The sequence below is a fragment of the Spermophilus citellus genome, assembly GCF_964194105.1.
Source record: "Spermophilus citellus genome assembly, contig: SCAFFOLD_209, whole genome shotgun sequence".
Classification (NCBI taxonomy): Eukaryota; Metazoa; Chordata; class Mammalia; order Rodentia; family Sciuridae; genus Spermophilus; species Spermophilus citellus.
The window spans coordinates 364,439-378,031 of NW_027672990.1; the positions used below are offsets into that span (position 1 = coordinate 364,439).

The 13,593-nt window shown below is 32.3% G+C and overlaps 1 protein-coding gene across 1 annotated transcript in view; it reads right to left on the reverse strand.

The window, feature by feature from the left end:
* Positions 1-6,620: 6,620 nt before the first annotated feature.
* LOC308640288 (uncharacterized protein) overlaps positions 6,621-13,593 on the reverse strand; it is a gene marked incomplete at its 5' end in the record, with an annotated part of 129,767 nt that continues 122,794 nt past the window's right edge. Inside the window, 2 exons of the mRNA XM_081312244.1 lie at positions 6,621-6,751; positions 12,530-12,656. Of these exons, the coding sequence (XP_081168370.1) occupies positions 6,651-6,751; positions 12,530-12,656 (228 nt within the window). The 3' untranslated portion in view covers positions 6,621-6,650. The remainder of the gene's footprint in view (positions 6,752-12,529; positions 12,657-13,593) is intronic.

Consider the following 13,593-nt stretch of genomic DNA (forward strand, 5'->3'; position numbering starts at 1 on the left):
ATCCTTGTAAGTGCTACTGAAGGATGGACTCATCAGTTCAAATGCTTCTCATTGACACCATTTTTTAACCATTCTTATTTTTTTCAACTGTAACAAAATTGTTTTAAAAATGTGCAGGGCTGTGGTTTTCTATTAAGAGAAAAAAGGGCAACTATGGTTCATCAGGTACTGTCCCAGTGTTCTCTAAAACAGATGTCATATATATGCAAGTAGAACCACACTTTGGTACAAAGACACACAGTGCTTCCTCTGCTCTGTCTAGTAAACACTATAGTATGTTTAGGGGTGGGAAAAGGTAGTATGCTTCTTTCTCATTTGTGCAGACCCTCTGAAGGCTCAGGGGCTCAAAGTCTGAATGGAGGCTCAGGACCCTCAGGGGTCATGTACAGGCCTCTTGATGTCTATTTAGTGTGAGCATTTATACCCATGACATATGTGGATTTAACCACAACATGTGTTGCATTTTGCTGTTCTATATCTTTGTTTCTCAGCCACCTGGTTTCAAGCTTTTGAACTCTGCATTTGATGTAGAAAACTAAGATGTATCACGAAGGACATTTTAAAAGCCAGAATCTGATGCCTGAAGTGTGACAAAACCATCTTTTGAATGCTTTTTATGGACATGAAATCCTGAGTAAAGTTTTTTAATTAACTACAAAGCAAAAGACATTGATTTCTGGGTTCAGGGATGCATGCCTTGCATCCAAGTAGTGCAGGAGGCTGAGGCAGGAGAACCACAAGTTCAAATCCAGTCTTAGTAGTAAAAGTGATACCCTAAGCAACTCAGTGAAATTGTGTCTCTAAATAAATACAAAATAGGGCTGCGATGTGGCTTAGTGGATGAGTGCACCTGAATTTAATCCTCGGTATACACCCAAAATAAAATAAAATAAATAAGACATTGACATAGGACTATTCTGTCCAGCTGAGATTATGGGAAAAATATTGATGTGATCATAGACTTCAGGCATAAGATAATTTTATTAATGTGTTGGTTTGGTACAAATAGGCCTTTAAGTCCAAATATAGCTTTTGAAAAAAAAAAAAGATGATTTGAATTCAATCAATACAGAGAAACTGAGGAAATGACAATTGAACCTAGAGAGGTCCACAGAAGGAAAGAAGCTGGAGCATCCAATCATGCTTCCTGCACACTTCCATTGGCTAATGAATAATGGCCAGCTGGACAAGGGTTGGAATTTTATGGGGAGTCAGTGCTACGGAGCTATTTCTAGGCAATTGTAATACTTCTTCCCAGTATGAAGTTTTTGGTGACCAATGAGGTTTGATCTTACAGGAAATGGCTTTTACAGTCTATGGATTTGTGAGAATTGTTGCAAGTATGAATGATCTGTTTCTTGTTAACACTTGAAGCATACTTTAACTTTGCCACATTCTTAACATTTACATGGTTCTTATCCAGTATGAATATTTGGTGAACAACAATACTTTTCCTAATAGAATAGCTTTGCCACATTCTTTGCATTTGTATGTTTTCTCCCCAATATGAATTCTCTGGTGTTGAGAAATTTGTGATCTTTGATAAAGAGCTTTGCCACATTCTTTAATCTTGTATGGCTTTTTCCTAATATTAATTCTCTGGTGTCAAGTAAGTTATATTTGATTAATCTTTGCCACAATCTCAAATTTGTATGGCTTTTCTCCCATAAGAAGTCTCTGGTGTTGACTAAGAAGTGACCTTCAATTAGAAGATTTGCTACATTATAGATATTTGTATGGTTTCTTCCTAGTATCAATTCTCTGGTGTTGAGTAAGGCATGATTTTTGATTAAAAGCTTTGCCACATTCTTTACATTTGTATGGCATTTTTCCATTATGAAGCCTAGGGTGTCAAGTAAGGTGTGATTTTTGATTAAAAGCTTTGTCACTTTTTTTCACATTTGTATGGCCTTTCTCCAGTATGTATTATCTGGTGTCGAGTAAGTTCTGACTTTTGATTAAAAGCTTTGCCACATTCTTTACATTTCTATGGCATTTCCCCAGTATGAACTCTCTGGTGTCTTGTAAGTTTTGATTTTTGATTAAAAGCATTGCCACATTTTTTACATTTGTATGGCTTTTCTCCAGTATGAACTCTCTGGTGTTCAGTCAGGTGTGATTTTCGATTAAAAGCTTTTTCACATTCTTTACATTTGTATGGCTTTTCTCCAGTATGAATACTCTGGTGTTGAGTAAGGCATGATTTTTTATTAAAAGCTTTGCCACATTCTTCACATTTGTACGGATTTTCTCCAGTATGAATTCTCTGGTGTTGAGTAAGTTTTGATATTTTATTAAAAGTTTTGCCACATTCTTCACATTTGTATGGCTTTTCTCCAGTATGAATTCTCTGGTGTTGAGTAAGGCATGATTTTTGATTAAAAGCTTTGCCACATTCTTTACATTTGTATGGCTTTTCTCCAGTATGAATTCTCTGGTGTTGAGTAAGGTTTGAATTTATATTAAAAGCTTTGCCACATTCTTTGCATTTGTATGGCTTTTCTCCTGTATGATATCTCTGGTGTTGAGTAAGGTTTGATTTTTTATTAAAAGCTTTGCCACATTCTTTACATTTGTATAGCTTTTCTCCAGTATGAACTCTCTGGTGTCGAGTAAGTTTTGATTTTCGACTAAAAGCGTTGCCACATTTTTTACATTTGTATGGCTTTTCTCCAGTATGAACTCTCTGGTGTTCAGTCAGGTGTGATTTTCGATTAAAAGCTTTTTCACATTCTTTACATTTGTATGGCTTTTCTCCAGTATGAATTCTCTGGTGTTGAGTAAGGCATGCTTTTTTATTAAAAGCTTTGCCACATTCTTCACATTTGTATGGCTTTTCTCCAGTATGAATTCTCTGGTGTTGAGTAAGTTTTGATTTTTTATTAAAAGCTTTGCCACATTCTTCACATTTGTATGGCTTTTCTCCAGTATGAATTCTCTGGTGTTCAGTAAGGCATGATTTTTGTTTAAAAGCTTTGCCACATTCTTTACATTTGTGTGGCTTTTCTCCAGTATGAATTCTCTGGTGTTCAGTAAGGTGTGAATTTATATTAAAAGCTTTGCCACATTCTTTGCATTTGTATGGCTTTTCTCCAGTATGAACTCTCTGGTGTTCAGTCAGGTGTGATTTTTGATTAAAAGCTTTTTCACATTCTTCACATTTGTATTGCTTTTCTCCAGTATGAATTTTCTGGTGTTCAGGAAGGTGTGATTTTTTATTAAAAGCTTTGACACTTTCTTTACATTTCCAGATTTTCTCTCCAGTATGATTACTGTAGTGTTTAAAGAGGTTTGAGCAACACTTAAAGACATTTTCACATTTCTTCAATTTGTAAGGTTTGTCTCCATTGTAAAGCCTATTGTTTTTAGTAACACATAGAATTTGAGTAAAATATTTTTCACATTCTTTACTTATGGAGGATTTATCACAGCTCTGATAAAGAATTGAGGAATTTTTAAATGCTTTTACATATTTTTTTAACTTGTGGAGCTTCCCACCAATATTAATTCTCTGGAGTTCAGAAATACTTGTAGTTTTATTAAAAATGATTTCACATACCTTATAGCTGTAATTTGTTTCTTGATTGTAAAAGCTTGGATAAATAAATTTTGGGTATGGATTAAAAACTTTTTCACTTTTCTCATTGTAAAGCATTATTAAACGATCACATGGGTGACTTCTAGGATTTAAAAAAAGAAGAAAATTTTAATGACTTTCACAGAATTTACATTGTTTTACACCAAATCTATTATGCTGCAAATTACCTAGGGTAGAGACTGTCTACAGGTCCTAAAATATTTATCATAAATATATGTCTCTCTGAGTATCACTGAGGGTGTTTTTAAAATTCTTTCTACTTTTAAATTAAGCAATATTAGGTAAGTACAAATACTCCCACATCCATTATAATTCCATGCATTGCCACAAGGAGAAATTGTTCATTTCACCATTTTTGTAAAGTAACAGAGAGACTACTAAAACTCAGAAATTTCTTCTTCTCCTTCTTTTTCTTCTATCTTGTCTAAAGAAATATTTGTGTATATTTACTCAATGGTGAATTTTAAATTATTCCAGTGACTAACTGAAGCATGAAATAGACTCCATTGCAAATTTTTCATTTTTTAGAGGAACAGTATAATTACAAATGCTGTTCAAAAATGTTTAAAAGCACACACAGGTCCTCAAATGTGACTGCCATATGTGTTCTTGTCTCTCTCCAGATTAGCCAATGCCCCACATCCCTACAGTTCCACCTTTCCTCCAACACACTATTGTCTAGTTTTAATTTGTTGGGAATCCTGCAGGCACTGGACATATTATTGCCCTGATGTGCCAGAGCATTCTTCATTAAGCCAAAGAGCAAACTTAATCTGAGCTTGGCTGCTCAACTTTCCCGCAAAAATATCTATCACTGAGGGTGTTTTTAAAATTCTTTCTATGTAACTAGCTCACTGAAATAAGTTAGAGAATACTTTTGATTTGTTGAAAACATATTTCTTGAGATGCACAGGTAAGTAGTCCTAGGGCCTCAGAAAAATCTAATGGCAACAGAATTTAGTTCATTAGGGACATGTATAGGATCCAGGAAGTCTCTATTTCTCACATTTGGAAAGTTTTTCTCATTCCACCCAAAACCACAAAAATGCATAGATCTTTTGGGATATTCACTTGGAGTCTGGTCAAAATCCCTGTTGATATGAAAGATGAAGCAGTGCATATCAGATGGAGCTGCTGAAAGATATCTATAAACTGTGCATGAAATTAAAAAAAAAAAAAAAGCATGGAAGCCTTTAGGGAGAAAAGTCTGGTATCTGGGAACTCACAGTTGAAATCCAGCTGGTTTGGGACGATCCAGTACATGTTATATACTACCTAGTTTTGTCTAAATTAAGCATGGCACTGGAGATGGTATCATCCATTGGAGCCATATAGTCACTTAGCATCACAGAGATGGGTGAGACATGTCAGAATGCCAATCAACCTGTCTCAAGAAAGACTCTTACTGTTGAAATCTTATTCCTACTTTGATGCACACTCCCTTAAATAAAGAACTGGAAAAATTATCTAGCAATTGATTTTTAGAACTTATGAGGTGTAGAGAATCTATAAGATGTTTTACCGCTTTTAACATAAGTACTTGCCTGGTCTTATATTCCTTTACTAATTATTTCAGATATTTATTTTTTTTTCAGATGGCTCATCACCTTCCAAAAAAGAAATTACTCAGGTGGGATTCTTGATGTCCCATGACATGGAGTAATTATGCTAACTTATGAGCCATAAATACATTGGTAACTACACAAAGACTGCTTCAGTTTGAATTAAAATTATAAACAAACATTTACAAGCACCTTTGACTCAAACTATCAAGTTTCAGGGAGAAGGTTCTACAAAAGTGGGCTTCTGCAATGGTAGACAGAATCATGAAATGACAAAGACATTATAGATCTTTTTTTTTTTTCTTACAGAGGAGAAGTTTAATGGTAAGCCATTCCTCATTCAAAGGTTGTCTTAAATCACCACTGAGGCTGCTTTACTTTTCTCAAAGGGTTATACAATTATTAGCTTAAGCCCTTCATTGTTCTTCATTTGCCCCACACCATTCCTACTACTTCTATCTCAGGCTTGTTTTATACCTCTTAGCAAGATCCCAGAAAAGTGTCAGAAACCTTTCACAATTCTCACAAGACCCTCATGTCTGCTTTTGGGGTGTGATTCCTGCAGGCCATTTGGGCTGTGGGCTTTCTGGGAGACTGTCCTAAAAGTTCCTGGGACTTTCCTGTGTTTGGATTGTCATACATGACAGATGAGCTGTATGCTTATTTGATGTGTTTTAGAAAGATTCAACTGCTTCTCTTCTTCTTCTTTTTTTTTGCTTAATTATTATTGCATTTAAAAGCAATACCTACCAAACTTTCACTGTAAGCACATTTAATTATTGAATTGTTCTTTTCAACAGAAATGTCTTACTAAGGCTTGTTTCAGCATTTCCTTAATCTGCATGTATTTCTTTTAAGTAGAAATAGTATGCATGTGTTTAAATTAGACAATATGTCTATACTATGTAGAAAATCTCTTTTTATTACTTTATAAAAAAGACAGATTAGAATGCTGCAACTTTAAATTAATGATTTGTACACTTTTCTCTAACCTGCACTTATGTAGAGATTATTCAAAGTTTTAAAAACATAACTGACTATAAGCATTTTATAACTTTTGAGTTTTTTTTTTCATTAAAATGCCTATTTCTATTTTAATCCTATTTCTAAAGCTGAGCAAACTGGCTGAGTCTTTATTATTCTAAAGGTATTTTTAAGATACAGCTTAATAATGCCCTGTAAACATTGTGTAAATGTAATTTGATACATGTTTTTGCAATTTAAAATATTGTGTATTGCAAGTGGTTTTACAAAAAATACTGAGTAGTAAAAATTTTACAATTACAATAGTGTAATTTAAAGTTTTAATGAAAGAAAAACTGAATGGCACTAGATGAGCAGTCAGTCTTCTGAGATTTTTGTAATAATATAACCTGATGAACTTGTAATTTTTTGAATAAATAATTTTCATGTTTTTTTTTCCATTCATTAAGACAAATTTTCTGAACTTCCCTCTCTTTCAATTTCAATTTCTTGTTTAAAATGAAGTATTAACTGCCCTGCTTTCCATACCTTTGCTTTTTCAAGTTTTGCAAAAAATATTGTATTTCTTGCTCTCCTGAAAATTCTTGGTTTTGATTAGAAGACATACCTAAAAAAAAAAAAATAGAAAGTTATTTCACTTACTATGGTGAAAAACTCTGCAATTATATAAAACTTTATCAAAGTGGGGGGGAATAGCCACAGAACAGTATGTTTCAAGGTGATTTTTACTCAAGAAATACATTGAATTTACTACAAAATGATGACAAAAGCTTTGAGAATTTTGAAAATTATCTTAAGAAATTATAGCACCACAGATGAGGACAAAATGCAAACTGACTAATATTACTACAACAATGTCAAATCATAGCCTTTCACTTCAACATATTCAGAATCCACCTGTGACTCAAATGTTTCAGGAAATGAATATCTTTTATTTGTTTATTTATATTTTTATCTTTGGGGGGATTATTTCATAAGAGAACACAGGGGTATTCTATCACCAAACTAGATCCACAGGCATTTCTCTATTTCTATATCTATATACTTTTTTTAAAAAGACAGTTTATGAAAAAGATGCTGAAATTTATTTTAAACTGGCATTCCACTGTCTCAGCTTTTCAGTTATATGGAATTAAATTTATATATCATTGCACATCACCTTTTTTGTTTACTTTGTAACTTCCAAATATTTTCCAAAATGACTATAATGATCTAATTGAACAGATTTTGAATAGAAATGTCCCAATGAAGATAATAGCTCACACAATAAAAAGTATAATCAACTCAAGCAAACAAACAATGTAATACTAGTAATTGAGAGTTCAAAAATTGATGTTGTTAATTATCTAAGTAATGCCAGAAAACCACCTGACATGTATTTAATAAACTAAATATAAATGTAGAAAATGGAAAAAAAATAGAAAAAATAGCAACAGAAAAGTTAGAAATTATATACTAAAAATATTCTTTTAAAAACAATGTCTCAGGCTGGGGACACAGCTCACATGTTTGAATTCTTCCCTCACATGCAAAAGGATGGGCTTAATCCCCAGCACCAAACACACACACACACACACACACACACACACACACACACACACACTCTCACAAATTAGATATTTGAGGAAGAAAATATATCAAAGGCTAGAATTAATTAAAATACACAGGTACTGCTGGAAGATGTGGTACATGACTGTAATCCCAGTATCTGGGGAGACTGATGCAGAAGTACCATAAGTTCAAAGACAGACTCAGCAATGGTGAGGCACTAAGCACCTCAGTGAGATCCTATGTACTTATATAATTCCAAAGTAATGATAAAATAAACATTGAAGGTAATAAAATAAAATAATCACCATAAAATCTATGAAAAAATTGATGTTGTTAAGGCAGTTTTTTTTTTCATAGTAGAAAAATTAAGGCAGTTTTTTTCATAGTAGAAAAAAGTATAAAAAAAATCAACAAAATTTGAAATCTGCAGAAATAAGTTCTTTCTCATCAGGAATTTAAGTAGAAATAAACTAATTTGTAAAAAACTAAACAGAAAACAATGTGATTAACAAGATTAAAACTAAAAGTATATTAACTATGTTAGATGCAAATCTACATAATGTTTTCTTAAGATACAAGGTCACACAAGTCTAAAAACAAAAAGATATAACAAATATTATATTCAAAATTGCAAAGGTGATAATAATTATATAAATGAGAGACAAAGTACAATATCATATAAAGATAAATATGACTAATCACTGGAATAAAATCATAGTCGAAATATTTGTAACTCCAATCATATTTTTTATATATAGAAAGAAATCACAGAAAAAAATTCAACAGCATAAAAAGCAACACAGTAATAGTAGGATACATCAATCCCCAGTTGATGTAAATAAAAAAAAAATATCATTGCATTAGTACTCAGGGAATGAAAATACTTCAAAAAGCATTAAAAACTAATTAGGTTTACAGAGGCAATCTTCTTTATAGTGTATGGAATATTGTTCCAAAGAGATCAGGGTAAAAATACAAAACAAATGTTAAATATATTAAAATATAGAAGTTGCTTTGTAACATAAAATAATAAGTTGGAAAGCAAAAGTGAAAGTGATATTCAAAATTTATGAATATGAGTTTAAAGCCAAATTCAGCAATTAAGCAAGGCCCTAAGCAACTTACCTAGGCACTGTCACAAAATAAAATATAAAAACAGCTGCCAGCTAGGCACAGTAATATACACCTGTAATTCAAGCAGCTTGGGAGACTGAAACAGCAGGATTGTGAGTTCAAAGCCAGCCTCATAAACAGCAAGGTGCTAAGCAAATCAAGGAGACCATGATTCTATGTAAAATTAAAAAAATGGGGCTTTAGATGTAGCTCAGTGGACAAGTGCCCCTGAGGTCCATCCCTAGTACCCTTCCCCAAAAAGAGCTCTTGATGTTGCTCAGTGGTTAAGCACCTGTTCTTAAAAATAAAAAAAATGCCAGTAGCACCCCCAAAAATCTAAGAAGACTATGTAATACCAAACAATCAATATTATTTTTGTGTAAACAAAATAAGTTATTTGAACAATTCTTTAGAATATTCTTGGCACATCAATAAGTACACATACTAAAAAAATTTAAATAGTAATTCCTGATATAAAATAATAAAAGCTACAATATTCAATGGAATGAGGTTAAATGAGAAAGCCAAGGGTAATAAAATTGAAAGTATATCAATTAGCCCTCAACTTGATGGTCCAATCAAAATATATTTACAGACCTATTCTCATTTAACAACATTCAAAAGAGACCAATGTGGCAAGAAAATCAAATATCATTTCAAATGACTACATGAAGGCAATTTGGAATGAAAAAGTTAAAAATCTTTTCAAAGATAATAAATTATATAATATCTACAAGGATCAACATTCAGGAGAGTATGTTAAGTAAAATAGTAATTCACACCCCCCCCCAAAAAAAAATACCAGGTAATTCTACTTCTGAGAGATATCTACTGTAGCCAAATATAAAGACCAAAAGGAATGGCATTAGGGATGAAAAAGTAAGGAAAAGGAGAACTTGTTTGAAGAAAAAATGTGATACAAATTTTCTAGTAAAAAAAAGTTACAAAAAAATTTGAATGAACAGAACTGACCAGTAAATTTAAAATATATAAGATAATAATTCAGCAAAGATATACAGTTTTGAACACAATTACATATTTGACAAATATATAAAAGATAAAAGAATTGTAAACATCTTTATGGTACATTTAAAAAGCTAATGTCTTACTCCTAGACAAAAGAACAGATTTATATATGTAGAGATGATGAATATGCCATTAATTCTAGCTACATGGAAGGCTGAAACATGGAAATACAATTCCAACTTTTGCCACTTAGCAAGAGTCTATTTCAAACTAAAAGTCAAAAGGGGGTGATGATGTAGCTCAATATTACAAGAACCTCTGTGTTCAATCTGCTCTATGTGTATGTGTGTATGTGTGTATGTATGTGTGTATGTGTGTATGTATGTGTGTGTGTGTGTGTGTGTGTGTATGTATGTGTGTATATATATATATATATATATATATATAAACAAACCTTAGATACATTACATGATTAAGCACAAAAGCAGAGTAAATAATCAAGGCAATATACAATCATATATAAAACAGGGGTATTATTTGTACTTGTAAGTAAAAGCATGGAAAACTTGATTGAAAATTGGCATATGGGTCACATGCAGTTTAATTTTATCTAATGTTGTCCTAAAGTGACAAGTCATGATAATTTCTATTCAATTATTACATATAGATATAAAAACAAAAACAGGATCACTAATGTGAGAAAACATAATGAACAACACTGAAGCTCTCTAAAGAGTGAGAGTCAAAAAAGACACAAGAATTAGAGAAATGTTACCTACAATATTATGAATAATTGTATTACAATAGAAATCTTTCTTTTAATTTTTGTAGCCATAGATGGATAGAATGCATTTATTTCATCCGTTTATTTTTATGTAGTGCTAAAGATAAAACTCAATACCTCACATGTGTGAGGCCAGCCCTCTGCCACTAAACTACAGCCCCAGCCCTGAAAATTCTTCTTTAAACCACATTGATCAGCTATACTTACAGAACCACTAGGAGCAGGTATTGTGAAATACTGCTATTCATTATATGGCAGAAAAACTTTACAGAATATTCAATATAAGCATTCATATAAAGTTCTGATGAGAAAAATTTGAATGAATAAATATTTAAATTATATTAAAGAAACTCTCCTGTAATATTAATATTTTACAATGGTTTGCCTAGAGATATTTGGAAATGAGCAGATTTTCTAGGGAGCCTCCAAATGCAAATAAATGCCAGGTTATGCATATCCTCACAGTCATTGTGGAATAATTTGTAGGGGTGACAAGACTTTGTTTCCCCACCTTAGAATGCCCTGCAATTTTCTCTAGGAACTAGTCAAGTAATTAAATACATGTGTAATGTAAATCTGCTATGGCAGTGCCCTGCTTGAAAAGGCTCTGCACCAGAGTATTATCAGCCTGAAACATAATCTCTGGCACACAACTCCTTGGAATAAAGAAACTCTCTTTTTAGACAAGCACAATGGTTCACTGAGTCTAAATCTGTCCATAAAACAGTAAGTTTATACAATGGACTTTCTTGAGAGCTACACAAACTCCTAACACTGCACATTGCAACTTAGTATATAACTGATAAATAAGCTACATAATGTTGCTAAGTTTGTAATCTACCTAGTAATAAAGTGAACAGTATGTACTAGTGATACCAATGACCTAAATTAACCTGTTGATATAAATAAAGCTTGGCAGTTTGGCCTCTGTGTCACTATGCCACATTTCCTGTCACTTACCTATGTATTCTTTTGATTTTCTTTTTTTTTTTAAAGAGAGAGAGAGAGTGTTGTGGGGGGAGAGAGAGAGAGAGAGAGAGAGAGAGAGAGAGAGAGAGAGAGAGAGAGAGAAAGAGAGAGAGAGAGAGAGAGAGAATTTTAATATTTATTTTTTTCGGTGGACACAACATCTTTGTTTGTATGTGGTGCTGAGGATCGAACCCAGGCTGCATGCCTGCCAGGAAACCGAGCTACCACTTGAGCCACATGCCCAGCCCCTCTTCTTTTGATTTTCCTACAATATTTTGTTAATTGAAATGTAGGGAGATCACTGAAGAACAAGAAGGAGCTTAAATAATTGATATACATGGTAAACAGAGAGTATGAAATGCTCTTTAATGATTGCAACTGAAACAAACCAAGGTTTGAAAAAACATTTTCTGTCAGATTTTAGCTTATCAATTAACATTTTAAAATGTGAATTCCTCTTTAATTTTGGACCTCTTATCTGTATTCTTTGCTTCATTGATTTCTACCTAATTTGATATGTCTACTGTCACTTTTCTCTTCAAATCCCAAGGTTATTTCATTGGAGACCAAGTGGTGACCAAAGATTACATAGAGATATCAATATTTTTTTTGATGGAATATGTCACATTTTGTTATTTTCTTGGTAACTAAAGAAGTCTTTTTAATGTTACCCTCATTAGGAAAAAAAGAAAGAGAAAATATCCTATAAGAGTCTACAAAATTATTTTCTCAAACCTTTTTTTCTAGACAAAAACACTAAAATGCTTTGAAACCATTTTCATTCTCTACATTGTAATCACTACTTAGAAAAGATAAGTTACACCTAAAAAGAAAAAAATCTTTAACATTTTCTTTTCTACATAAACAAATGCCCAATCTTTGTACTAAAAACAAGAAGCAAACTTTTTAATGCAGAATAGAAGCTACCATAAGATACTCTATAAAGTTAAAAAAATAAATATTGGTTTTTAATTAAAAATTCTGAATGAAATTTAGGCTCACCAATAAAGAGTAGGTTTTTACAGATCTCTAACATCACATCTCCATATAAAGTCTGCTGAGAAGGGTCCAGGAATTTCCATTCCTCTTTCGAAAATTCAATGACCACATCCCTTAATGTCAATGGTTCCTGAAATAAAAATGAAGAAATACATAACACATAGACCATATGATTAATGACATAGTATTTAATTTCATACAAATTTTAATGAGAGTTAAAAGAGGTGGCTTTCACAAATGGTAGTGATGTCAACCATTCAATAAGATACATTTTTTTTTTTTTTTGTGGTGCCCGGGACTGAACCCAAGGCAAGCACTCTACCAACTGAGCTATATCCCCAGCCCCAATAATACATTTTAAGCAGTAAAATTGGTGGATAATTTTGGTATAATGAAACCCAGCCAGCAGCACATGTAAAGCAAAACACTGAAGCAAAAAAAGTGGGAAAAAATCCAACATAATTCCAAAGGATAAATAATAGTTGCAATTAGTTATTGAATATTCAAAAGAACAACAACAAAACAAATCAATGATACTTGAGATATGCATAGGAAAATTGTAAGTAATAACTATACTCATATGACAGTGGTCACCTTAGTGTGCAGAAGACATAAGAGATCACTAAAGACACACCAAAACTTTCAACAGTCCACATAATTATTTGAATGTTTATCTTCAAAGTTGTCTATCTTCTCATTATTTAAATATACCATAAATCTATACTGTATTTTAAAAATTACTTTTACAACATCACAACTCACTTCTAAAACAAAAGAATAAAATTTTTAACTATCAAACTATTACAAAACACTTAGGTACTTGGGTCAACTTGAATCACACGGCACAAAGTTATAACAAAAAATAAAAATAAAAAAAGCAAATTAATTGAATAGACTATTAATCTCTCAGTTCATAAGGAAACTGACATATCAGGTTTAACACTCCCAGATTTGTAAAACCACTCTCACTGTGAAACTGTATCCTCACTTGGCTCATTTCACAGTAGAAATTGAGAGAATACTAAGCAGTTAAGAAAAAAAATTCTGAAAGGCTCTTGCACCCTAAA